Source organism: Geotrypetes seraphini, chromosome 8 (assembly GCF_902459505.1).
Source record: "Geotrypetes seraphini chromosome 8, aGeoSer1.1, whole genome shotgun sequence".
Taxonomy (NCBI): domain Eukaryota; kingdom Metazoa; phylum Chordata; class Amphibia; order Gymnophiona; family Dermophiidae; genus Geotrypetes; species Geotrypetes seraphini.
The window spans coordinates 90434834-90448067 of NC_047091.1; the positions used below are offsets into that span (position 1 = coordinate 90434834).

Genomic DNA, 13234 nt, shown 5'->3' on the forward strand with positions numbered 1-13234 from the left:
TTCGGAAAGTTTATCTCAAACCCCAAATGTTGCAGTAACCAAATAGTCTTCTGGGTCGCGAGGACAACTCCCTGAGACGTGGAATCCTTGATGAGCCAGTCGTCCAGGTAGGGGAATGGAGGCCGTGGTTCCTGAGCGCTACGGCCACCACTACCAGGCACTTGGTGAAGACTCTGGGTGACAAGGTCAGGCCGAAAGGAAGTACTCGGTATTGAAGGTGAAGATGTCCCACCCTGAATCTTAGGTATTGGCGTGAGGCCGGATGAATGGGAATGTAAGTGTAGGCCTCCTTGAGATCCAGTGAGCATAACCAGTCGTTCTGCACGAGGAGGGGGTACAGGGATGTCAGGGTCAACATGCGAAACTTCTTTGACCAGAAACTTGTTGAGCACCCTGAGGTCCAAAATGGGTCGCAGATCATCCGTCTTCTTCGGGACAAGAAAGTACCGGGAGTAAAAACCCTTGTTCTGTTGAGACACAGGAACCGGCTCGACAGCTCCGAGCTGTAATAAAGCCTGAGCTTCTTGAAGAAGAAGGGCGGCCTGGGTCAAGTTGGAAGGATACTCTCTTGGAGGATGTTCCGGGGGGACTCAATCGAACTGGAGAGAGTATCCTTCTCTGATGATGGAAAGAACACAGAGGTCGGTGATAATGGTCGTCCATCGATGGTAAAAGTGATGGAGACGACCTCCAATTGGTGGAGCAACTGAAAATGGCAGGACGACTGAAGTTATGTCCTCTATGAGGCAGTCAAAAGGGTTGAGGAGCCTTAGGGACAGTATATGGCTGAGGCTTCTGTTGCTGCTTTTGGGAATGCTGCCGCTTCACAGGCTGTCAGATGGGGGAGCCTGTTTAGGTGGGTACCAGCCTGTTTAGGCTGGTATATCAACGGTGGGCGTGATGGACGAGGAGGAGCAGGCTTAGGCTTCGGACGCAGGATGGATTAGAAGGATTTCTCATGATCCGAGAGCTTCTTGGTCGCCGCCTCGATGGATTCATCAAAGATGTCGGTACCAGCGCATGGAACATTGGCAAGCCTGTCCTGGAGATTAGGGTCCATATCGATAGTCCTGAGCCATGCCAGCCGGCGCATGGCCACCGCACATGCTGTAGCCCGAGCCGAGAGCTCAAAGGCATCATAGGATGACTGCATCAGCTGTAACCGGAGCTTCCTTGGCCTAGCATGTTCTCCCCCTTTTCTCTGCGCCCATGCATTTCTACCTCACTCCTCTCCCACCACTGTGTCCAATAATTCTCTGTCTCCGTCCCTCCTGTCTCTGCCCAACAGTTCTCCTCTTTATCGCCCCAATTGCACCATCTCTTTCCCCCTCTGACACCCAATTCTCCCTTTCTATTATCTCCCTCACATCTGCATCTCTTTCCTTCATTCCCTCCATTCTTCCATCTTATGGCTCATGCTTCCCTCTATCTTTCCCTTCATTCTGTGTCCTAAGTTCATGCCCCTCCTTGCTTCCTTCCATTATTTTTCCTAAGTTTGCGCTCCTTCCCTCTCAAGTCCTCAAGTCTCATGCCCTTCTCCCTCCCTCCCTTCTGTGCCCCAGGTGTTTACCTTCAAACCGGCTTCCTCCTCCATCTTGCTGCAGCATTCGCTCAAAGCCGCAGGCAGTGGTTTCCACGCGCCTCCTGCAGCTGATCTGGAAGCATTCCCTCTGACGTCGCAATATCAGAGAAAACACTTCCGGGTCAGCTGCAAGAGGCACATAGAATCTGCTGCTCATGGCTTTGAGCAAACACTGCAGCAAGATGGAGGAAACAGCCAGCAAGACCGTAAACACCCAGGGGTGGCAGAGGAAAATACTGCATCACCCCCGAGCGGGGCCGCACAAAATACTTCACGGGGCCGCATGCGACCCATGGGTTGGTCACCCCTGCCTTAGAATAAGCAGAAACCGATATAGACTTCTTGGCTCCAAGCAGAGTAGCAATGACCACTTCTGAGTATCCCTTGCACGCTAATGCCACACGCTCAAGAGTCGTATCATTAGATCCATTTCCTTTCAGCGTCCTTCTCCCCCGTCTTCCCCATGTGCTTTCAGCGTCCTTCTCCACCCCTTTGTCTTCCCCATGTCCTTTCAGGTCCTTTTCCACCCCTTTGTCTTCCCCATGTCCTTTCAGGTCCTTTTCCACCCCTTTGTCTTCCCCATGTCCTTTCAGCGTCCTTCTCCACCCCTTTGTCTTCCCCATGTCCTTTCAGCGTCCTTCTCCACCCCTTTGTCTTCCCCATGTCCTTTCAGCATCCTTCTCCACCCCTTTCTCTTCCCCATGTCCTTTCAGCGACCTTCTCCACCCCTTTGTCTTCCCCATGTCCTTTCAGCGTCCTTCTCCCCCCATCTTCCCCATGTCCTTTCAGCGTCCTTCTCTACCCCTTTGTCTTCCCCAGTGCTTTCAGCAGCCTTCTCTCCCTTAAGCGTCTTTTCTTCCTCACTCCACCTTTCCTCCCTTTCTCCCTCCCTGCCCCTTACCTTTGTGGCGCTTCCCCGCCGACTGACAACAGAACAGGCCCAGTCCGACAAAACTCCCTGCCCTGTAGCCGCGAATCTAAATTACCTTCTTACAGCAGCTGGACACGACACTCGGGGGCATCCCCATGGTATCCCCGCAACCCGAAGGGGGAACCCGCGGGATTCCAGTCATCCCCGTTCAGCTCTCTACTCCAGATAGATGTGCACTCTTGGTTCCTCCCTGATGATCGAAATATACCACTGCAGTAGCATTGTCCGAGCAGAGTCGAATGGCACAAAGTTCCAACCCACTTTTTCTGGGAGGCCGAACACCACCCCAGGATTGGGCACCTGCTGCAGTGAGCTGCCCCATCCAAACAGGCTGGCTGCCATTGTCACAATTACCCACAAGGCTATTAGGAGGGTTATGCCCTTTGATAAATGCCTGTGGATGGAACTACCAGCTCATACTGGCCCAAGCTTCTGGAGTCAATGGCAGAGACATGCAGGGAGTTCAATTGAGGAGACCACCTTGACAGTAACAGGATCTAGAGAGGATGCACATGAGCCTTAGACGTGGTCCCTTGGGCAATCTTGGCTGCTATAGAGCCTAGCACGTGATACCGCTGTTTTTCTTGTACTTTTTTTGGTCTTTTTCTCTTCACAAATTTTCGACTGCTGTGATCTTCTGCTGTGTTGATTCCCATGTATTATAGGGATTGAGATGGAACCAGTTGGCTCTTTCAGAAATGCTACAAGGGGAATAGAAACCGAGTTCAAATAGTTTTTGCAGGCTGGCCAATAGGTACCACAGAGGGATTGGCCCGTCAACAGCAGACCTCGGTCTGCTTCTTCTTCACACAGGGCAGAGCTGAATCCTAAACAAGGGGAGCTCTGTGCACAAAAAGCAGTCGAAAATTTGTGAAGAGAAAAAGACCAAAAAAAGTACAAGAAAAACAGAGCAGATCAGAAAGACTCCTTCTGGTTCATCATGTGAAGGAAAAACTGAAGGGGGCAACAGAGCCTTCTTGTGAAGGAGGGGTTAAGCAGGAGTGGATTCCTTCCACATGGCTCGCAAGCATGATGATACATACTACCCACCCATCCAGATTGACACACCTATTGCAATATTAATAGTAACAACCAGCATCCAGAGTTAGGAATCATAATAGCCAGGTTCCAAAAGGGAACAATAATATGTAATCTCTTGCTAATATTTGTTATAATGATTGGGCTTAAATGGGATGGGGGGGGAAAAAAAACCCAGCGTAAACCTTACATAGTGGAGGGCTGGTGCCAAAACTGAGCCTGCCAGGACCAAAGTCTGAATGAACTATATCAAGAAAGCCCTGCATATACATATTGACTAGAAATTCCTTCTATAAACAAGGGTATGAAACCTCTTTTACAGAAAACACATCCAAGATAGAATATTAATTTCACAGCAAAGCATTAACAATTTAATGCAATTGTGTTAACATACCTTTTTCATCTTTTGAGTCCGTCTTAGTATCTGTATCCACATCAAGAGAGCTAAAGACAAAATTAATGTTAGTAGATCAAGGGGAAAAAGGGCAGCATATTTTCTTGCTAAGCCTGAATACCTACCAAATAGTTGTTAAAACTAAACAAACCATCCTGACACTGAAAAAATATGCCAATAAGAAAAATGATTTTAGTGTAGATATTAGAAATAAATTTAAGAACCACCCAAGGAGGTTGAAAAATGCAAATGAACTCAAACCAATAGTTACAAATTGCACAAGAACAAAAGATTCTATGGAAAAAGCTACAATTTCATCAGTGTTGCTGGTCAATTGAAGGAAAACAGCTTATCTGTCATTTAAAGACCAATGTAAAAGGATAGCATTTGGTCTAGAACTGAGAAAACGACAAACCTCTTTTTCTGATCACCACCCTCATTGGCAGAGGACCCTTTAGTAGCTGGAGATTCTTCAGAACTAGCCTTCTCTTCTGCTTCCTGTGCTTCTTCGTCACCAGGTTTTTCTTCAGAGTCTTTCTCAGATACTTCCTTGACTTCTTTGCTAGGAGCTGAGTCGTCTTCAGTTGGTTGACTACTCTTATCCACAGTTGTTTCTACAGCTAGTTTTGAGTCCACTTTCTGTTCATCAACCTTCTCATTCATCTCCCCGTTTTCTAACTTTAAAGGTTTTGCTTCTTTTTCAGTATCTTGAGACGATGTGTTGCCTAAATCTAAAGCAGTGTCCGCTGACTGACCAGTGATCGATATGCTGCCTTCATTAGTTGCATCCTGTGCACTCAGCTGCTCCACTTCAGAGGTTTCTTCCTTAAGTGGTTCAGATTTACAAGTTTCCCCCAAAATGTCGAGCTTTTTCTCATTTTCTATGGATTTAACAGGAATAGAATGGCACAAGATTTAATTACCAGGGAAATCAAGCAATTACAAGTGTGGAACTGGCATGGCTGCCGAACTAACAATTTTTCTAGTCTCATAGAGATTGGAAAACCTAACTGTATAGTACTAAAGATTTTTCAACTATGTGCATTCCTATAATAAGTTTTAAAACCCTTGAACCTGAGAACTAGAGGATAAAGTTTAATCAATTAAGCTTCTGGCTGGATTCTCAGATCTTCTTGGTGTTGGTATTCATTAACTGCTTCTTCAAAAGGCAGTTTCCAAAGGTCCCAGTGGCTTAAATGAAAGCATTAATTCATCGACCATTCAGCATCCAATCTGTGAAACCTTCACCCCATAACAGTCCAATATGTAAACCAGAACATCTTCCAATGATGCAGTGTATATTTTTTGCAGTCCCGAAAACCAAGCAGTATCTAAATGTAAGTTCCATGAAGTCAAGTTGATCTTCCTTCTCTGAAATCCAGTTCAGTCTATGTCCTACACTCTATAGTAATTTCTCAAATGTTTGTGGTCCCTACATAAAATTACATCACCACTGCACTTCAATATCACCAGATCTGTTTACCTTCAACATTTGGAAACTCAGATCTACTGAAATGAATTAAGAAGTTAAGTGCTACTGAAAATAAATTTTTGACTCATTGGAATTTATTTTTCTGAAATCAAAATTCCCCAATAGACAGATCTGGTGATAACTGGCTTTCCAATCTCTACAGTCCTGGCTTCGCCTGGATTGTCCACCTTTAGCATAAAGAACACTATGGTAATAAAAAAAAAATATATATTTATCTGGATTTAAAAAAGGCTTGGTCAAAAATAGATGTTTTTAAATAGATACAAGATTCTTTAACAGTACCTGGCTCCAAATGTTTGTCTTCAGTGTCCTAAAAAGAAGAAAAAAAAATCAAAATATTACAAAAACGTAAGGTAATATCACAAGTACAGATGTTACATGTACTGAAAACCCAAAATATGATTCCTTCAAGCAGTGCTTCCTAAATCCTGTCTTCTAAGGCTGCCAACTATGTATTCAGGATATATACACATGTAGTTGCTTACCAATGAAACCTGAACCTGAAACTTTCCATAACAGGTGTTATCCAGGGACAGCAGGCAGATATTCTCACATGTGGGTGATGTCAACCATGGAGTGCCTGTATGGGCACTTTAAAAGTGCATCGCCACTAAGATTTTTAGAACTTTCATGATAGACCGCACCACACATGCGCGAGTGCCTTCCCACCTGACATAGGTGCGTGGCTCCTCAGTTCATTAAACAAGCTAAGAAGCCAGGGGAGATGGGCGGGTTGTGAATATCTGCCTGCTGTCCCTGAATAACATCTGTTACGGTAAGTAACTGCTTTATCCCAAGACACAAACAGGGAGCATATTATCACATGTAGGACTCCCTAGTTTACTAGAATGAGATGGAGGGAGAGTTGGCCATTAAGAAAATAAATTTTGCAATACTGCTTGGCCAAAGTGATCATCCCGTCTGGAATAAACTAAACTAAACCTTAAATTTATATACCGTGCCATCTCTATGCAAATAGAGCTCGACTCGGTTTACAGAAAAATCTAGTGATTTTAAAAAAAAAAGTTTTACAATTTTGAGAATAGCCACGTTATCGCAGCAATGGAATGTTGTTCCATAGATTCATTATTTTGAAAAATAACTATTTTCCCAGTTTGCCAGTGGAGGGAAGTGTAAGTTTTTGAATGGTTCTAGTTAGACCATATCTTTTCAAATTCCAAACAAGATCTTAAATAGGTACATTTAAAGTAAACCCTAGAGATTATTGGAAGCCAATGAAATTTAGACAAGAGCAGAGATACATGCTCGAATTTGCTTTTTACAAACAATAACCTAGCAGCGGTATTTTGGATCAACTGAAGTCTTTGTAGACTTTTATTGCACATACTTAGGTAGATAGAGTTACAGTAGTCTAATCCTGAGAGAATAATTGATTGCACAAGAACAGCAAAATGTTGGTGAAAACAGGACCTAACTTTTCTTAGCACATGGAGGCTAGCTAAATAAACTTTTACCAACGAATTAATTTGTTCGTTAAATGAAAGTGATGAATCAATAATAAAGCCAAAACTTTACTTGAAAAATCAATCTTCAAAAGACGTTCCTGATGGTAATAAGATGGAAGTAAGATGTGAATGTGTTAACTGAGAACCAAGTAACAGCTTTACAGATTTCATCAATAGGAGTGGAGTGAAAAAAAGTGGACTGTGATATGACTCCCCAGTTGTAGCCCAGTCTGAGAACAACATGAGATGCAAAAGGTCAACCATGTGGAAATCGTTCTCTTGGATACTGGATGTCCCAACTTGTTAGGATCAAAGCAGATGAAAAGTTGAGGAGATGTTCCATGCTGAAATAGATGGGATTAGAGGACACTCTAACTACATGGGTTGGGGATTGGCTGAGCGGTAGACTACAGAGAGTGGTGGTAAACGGTACCCCATCCAAAATGTCAGACGTGACCAGTGGAGTGCCACAGGGCTCGGTCTTAGGCCCGATTCTATTCAACTTATTCATAAGCGATATGACCCAAGGACTTAGAGGAAAGGTATCACTGTTCGCCGACAACGCCAAACTTTGCAACATAGTAGGTAAAAGCATTTTTCCTGATCATATGACGCAGGACCTACTACTGCTGGAAAGGTGGTCATCAACTTGGCAGCTAAGCTTCAATGCTAGAAAGTGTAAGATAATGCACCTCGGTAAGAAAAACCCGCGCAAAACGTACGTATTAAATGGTGAGACCTTGGCCAGGACCACAAAGGAATGTGATCTAGGGGTGATCATTAGTGATGACATGAAGGCTGCCAATCAAGTGGAGAATGCTTCCTCCAGGGCAAGGCAAATGATGGTTGTATCCGTAGAGATTTTGTCTGCAGGAGACCTGAGATCATAATGCCGCTGTACAGATCCATGGTGAGACCTCATTTGGACTATTGTGTTCAATTCTGGAGATCACACTACCGGAAGGATGTGCTGAGAATTGAGTCGGTTCAGCGAATGGCCACCAGGATGGTTTTGGGGGCTCAAGGATCTCACGTATGAAGAAAGGCTGAATAAATTGCAGCTGTACTCACTTGAGGAACAAAGAGAGAGGGGAGACATGATTGAAACATTTAAGTACATCACGGGCCGTATTGAGTCGGAAGATGGTATCTTCTGTTTCATAGGACCCTTGACCATCAGAGGGCATCCGCTGAAAATCAGGGGAAGGAAGTTTCATAGCGACTACAGAAAATACTTATTCACCGAAAGAGTGGTGGATCATTGGAACGAACTCCCACTGCAGGTGATTGAGGCCAGCAGCGTATCAGATTTTAAGAGAAAATGGGATAGTCACGTGGGATCTCTAGGGGAGTAAAGTCAGGGCGGCGGGTTTTTGGGTATGGGCAGACTTGGTGGGCTATAGCCCTTTTCTGCCATCATTTTTCTATGTTTCTATGAGATTGAGCTTTCTGCAAATAGGCCAATGCTCTTTTGCAGTCCAGAGTGTGAAGAGCTGTTTCCCCATGATGAGAATAAGGCTTAGGAAAAAATACTGGAAGTACAATAGATTAAGGTGGAATTCAGTGACAACCTTTGGAAGAAACCTAGGATTAGTGCGAAGCACCACCTTGTCATAGTGAAACACTGACAGGAGGATCGGCCACTAGTGCTTAAAGTTCAGACTCGTCGAGCTAAATTGAGAGAGATGAGGAAGACCACTTTCCAAGTAAGGTACATGAAATGAGCCGCAGACATTGGTTCAAAAGGAGGCTTCATCAAAGTAGCAAGGACCACATTAAGATCCCAAACTACTGGAGGTGGTTTGAGTGGTGGTTTGACATTGAAAAGTCCTTTCGTGAATCTGGACACAAGAGGATGAACAGAGAGAGGGATTGGAGGAAAAGCATAGAGAAACTTGTGAGTCCAATCCAGTAGAAAAGCATCTGCTTCCAGACAGTGAGGAGAGTACTGCCAGGAACAAAACTGAGGCAATTTGTGGTTGTGGGGGAGGGACGCAAACCAGTCTGAGGAGTCCCCACTGAGAAAATATGGGATGCAGAACTGCAGAGTTGTGTCCACTTGTATGGTTGAAAAAATCTGCTGAGTTGTCTGTAAGTTGTCTGCTTTTAGGAACATATTTAGAGCAATGGCCCGGTTCCAGATCTTCTGGGCATCCTGAAGACGGAGGAACTCCGCGACTCCTTGTTTATGTAATACATCACAACTTGATTGTCCATGCAGATAAGGATGATATTGGTCACAATGTGCCGAAAAGCTTTGAGAGCGATGCAGATTGCTCCAAGTTCCAACAGATTTATATGACAAAGGTGGTCCTGGGCAGACCAGTGACCTTGCGTGTGAAGACCATCTAGATGAGCTACCCAAGTCTAAGTGAACAAGTCCATGGTCAACACTTTCTGATGAGGAGGGGTATGGAACAACCTCCCTCTGGACAGACTGGAAGAGTTCATCGACCACTGCAGTGACTGTTGAAACGGAGTGACTAATGTGTTGTGAAAGAGGGTTAAACACTTGAGACCACTGTCATACAACTCGCTGTCACTCCTTGCAAGGTGGGGTCCTTGATCAGCCAGTCGCCCAGGCAAGGAAAGACTTGAAGGCCCTGAGACCGTAATGCGGCTGCCACTACCACCAGGCACTTGGTGAATACTCTGGGAGAGGATGCAAGGCCAAAGGGTAGTATTTTGTACTGATAATGGTGATGAGCCACTTATTTATATATTTATTTATTATTTAATAATTTATACACCGAACTATGCGGTTTATACACTTGCTACATACATATTATCCTTGAAATCTAAGGAATTTCCTGCAGGCCGGATGCACTAGAAAGCAATGTTACTTACCGTAACAGTTGTTATCCAGGGACAACAGGCAGCTATTCTCACTAATGGGTGACGTGATCCAACGGAGCCCCGATGCGGACGCCTCACAAGCATTTTTGCTTGAAGAAACTAGAAGTTTCGAGTCGCCCGCACCGCGCATGCGCGAGTGCCTTCCCGCCCAGACCAGGGCGCATCTCCTCAGTTCAGATAGCTAGCAGAGAAGCCAACCAAGGGGAGGTGGGTGGGACGCGAGAATAGCTGCCTGCTGTCCCTGGATAACAGCTGTTACGATAAGTAACATTGCTTTATCCCAGGACAAGCAGGCAGGTATTCTCACTAATGGGTGACCTCCAAGCTAATCACACTAGGATGGTGGGAGAGTTGGCAACTTAGGAGAATAAATTTTGTAATACTGTTTGGCCAAACTGTCCATCCCGTCTGGAGAAGGTATCCAGACAATAATGAGAAGTGAAGGTGTGAACCAAGGACCAAGTGGCAGACTTACAAATCTCCTCAATTGGGGTCGATCTGAGGAAGGCTACAGAGGCTGCCATTGCTCTGACCTTATGGGCTGAAACTTTACTGGTAAGGGGTAATCCAGCCTGGGAATAGCAGAAGGCAATACAAGCCCCCATCCAGTTGGAGATGGTACGCTTAGAGATGGCATGTCCCAACTTGTTCAGATCAAAGGAGATGAAAAGTTGAGGAGCAGTTCTGTGTAGCTTGGTGCGTTCCAGGTAGAAAGCCAAGGCACGTTTACAGTCCAGAGTATGATGAGCTGATTCTCCAGGATGAGAATGAGGTTTTGGAAAAAACACAGGAAGAACAATGGACTGATTTAGATGAAATTCCGAGACCACTTTGGGGAGGAATTTTGGATGAATGCGCAGGACTACCTTGTCATGGTGGAACACTGTGAAAGATGGATCCGCAACCAATGCTTGAAGCTCACTGACTCGACGGGCCGAAGTGAGCCCAATGAGAAACACCACTTTCCAAATGAGATACTTCAGATGAGCCTTGTGAAGAGGTTCAAATGGAGGTTTCATAAGCTGAAAAAGAACCACATTGAGGTCCCAAACCACTGGAGGCGGTTTGAAAGGACTGACATGGAAGAGTCCTTTCATGAATCTGGAAACCACCGGATGAGAAGAGGGGTTTCCCTTGAAGAGGCTGATGGAAGGCAGCAATTGCACTAAGATGGACTCGTATCGATGTAGGCTTGAGACCAGAATGAGAAAGGTGCAAAAAATAATCCAAAACTGAAGACAAGGAGTGTTGGCTCATGATGATGAGAAAAACACCAAGCAGAAAATCTAGTCCACTTTTGGTGGTAGCATTGTCTAGTAGCGGGCTTCCTTGAAGCTTCCAGGACATCTCTCACAGGTTGAGAAAACTGGAGAGGGGTTACATTGAGAGGAACCAAGCTGTCAGGTGTACAGACTGCAGGTTGGGATGAAGTAGGGACCCCTGATGCTGCGAGAGTAGTGAGGGAAAAACTGGTAGAGGGAAGGGCTCCCTGCTGCTGAGTTGAAGTAGAAGGGAGTACCAAGGTTGTCTGGGCCACCGTGGAGCGATCAGAATCATGGTGGCATGGTCCGACTTGAGTTTGACTAGAGTCTTCTGGATGAGAGGAAATGGAGGAAACGCATATAGAAAGAGATTCGTCCAATCCAAAAGAAAAGCATCTGCCTCGAGGCGGTGAGGAGTGTAGATCCTGGAGCAGAACTGAGGCAGTTTGAAGTTGTGGGGGGCTGCAAAGTGGTCGATCAGAGGAGTTCCCCATTGAGAAAAGATGTGATGGAGGGGCGTTGAGTGGAGGGTCCACTCGTGAGGTTGCAGCAGACAACTCAAGTTGTCCGTCAAGGCATTGTCCGCCCCCTCAATGTAGACAGCTTTGAGGAAGGTGTTGTGGCGAATCGCCCAATCCCATACTTTCAGAGCTTCCTAGCAGAGGGAGGCCGATCCCGTGCCCCCCTGCTTGTTGACATAATACATGGCGACTTGGTTGTCCATGCGAATGAGTACCACCTGTCTTGAACCAGGTGCTGGAAAGCGTTGAGCATTGAAAATCAACCTGAGATTGAGGTGACACTGGCGGTCCGTACTGGTCCAATAACCCTGAGTGCGGAGGCCGTCCAGATGAGCCCCCCAAGCATAAGTGGACGAGTCGGTCGTGAGGACTTTCTGATGGGGGGCGTTTGGAACAGCAAACCTCTGGATAGATTGGAGGATAGCATCCACCAGCGAAGAGACTGTTGCAGAGCAGGAGTGACCTGGATGTGTCGAGACAGAGGGTCAGATATATGCGTCCACTGAGATGCCAGGGTCCACTGGGGAATCCTGAGGTGAAGTCTGGCAAAAGGAGTCACGTGAACTGTAGAGGCCATGTGGCCCAGGAGAACCATCATGTGTCTCGCCAAGATGGACAGGCAAGAGGACACCAAGTGGAAAGATGGAGGAGAGCTTCCTGACATTGGGGAGGGAGGAACGCTCTGAGTTGGGTAGTATCCAGAACAGCTCCGATGAAGGGAAGAGTCTGGGAAGGTTGTAGATGGGATTTCGGAAAGTTTATCTCAAACCCCAGATGTTGCAGTAATCAAATCGTCTTCTGGATCGCGAGGATAGCTCCCTGAGACGTAGAATCCTTGATGAGCCAGTCGTCAAGGTAGGGGAATACCTGGAGGCCGTGGTTCCTGAGCGCTGCGGCCACCAATACCAGGCACTTGGTGAAGATTCTGGGTGACAAGGTCAGGCCGAAAGGAAGCACTCGGTATTGAATATGAAGACGTCCCACCCTGAATCTGAGGTACTGGCATGAGGCCGGATGAATGGGAATGTGAGTGTAGGCCTCCTTGAGATCCAGTGAGCATAACCAGTCGTTCTGCTCGAGGAGGGGGTACAGGGATGTCAGGGTCAACATGCGAAACTTCTTTGACCAGAAACTTGTTGAGCACCCTGAGGTCCAAAATGGGTCGCAGATCGTCCGTCTTCTTCGGGACAAGAAAGTACCGGGAGTAAAAACCCTTGTTCTGTTGAGACACAGGAACCAGCTCGACGGCTCCAAGCTGTAATAGAGCCTGAGCTTCCTGAAGAAGCGCGGTCTGGGTCAAGTTGGAAGGATACTTTCTTAGAGGATGTTCTGGGGGTACTCGATCGAACTGGAGAGAGTATCCCTCTCTGACGATGGAAAGGACCCAGAGGTCAGTGGTAATGGTCGTCCATCGATGGTAAAAGTGATGGAGACGACCTCTGAGACTGCCCCGGAGTTGAAGAAGTAGTCTAGAGCAAAGAAACATTCACATCCATTTTCTGTGCAGGCTGAGAGCTCAGGAGAAAACGAGCCCTGAACCAACCCTGCAGGCACTGCCTGTCTAGTGTCCTGCAGCGAAACCACAGCCCCCACAAGCTCACCAGAACCGCCAACAGCCGCCAAACTCTTCCCAGCCGCCGATGTGCACTGAAGCGTGGAGGGCTCAACCACGAGCGAAGAGGAGCTCGGCCA

General features: G+C 46.3%; 1 protein-coding gene across 4 annotated transcripts in view; it reads right to left on the reverse strand.

Annotated features, from left to right (window-relative positions):
• Positions 1-13234, reverse strand: part of LOC117365648 (scaffold attachment factor B2-like) — a 265886-nt gene that overhangs the window by 217373 nt on the left and 35279 nt on the right. For all 4 annotated transcript variants that reach the window (XM_033956261.1, XM_033956262.1, XM_033956259.1 and 1 more), the window contains exons 5-7: positions 5720-5747; positions 4361-4826; positions 3946-3995 (exon numbers count right to left, since the gene is read on the reverse strand). In XM_033956261.1, the coding sequence (XP_033812152.1) occupies positions 3946-3995; positions 4361-4826; positions 5720-5747 (544 nt within the window). The remainder of the gene's footprint in view (positions 1-3945; positions 3996-4360; positions 4827-5719; positions 5748-13234) is intronic.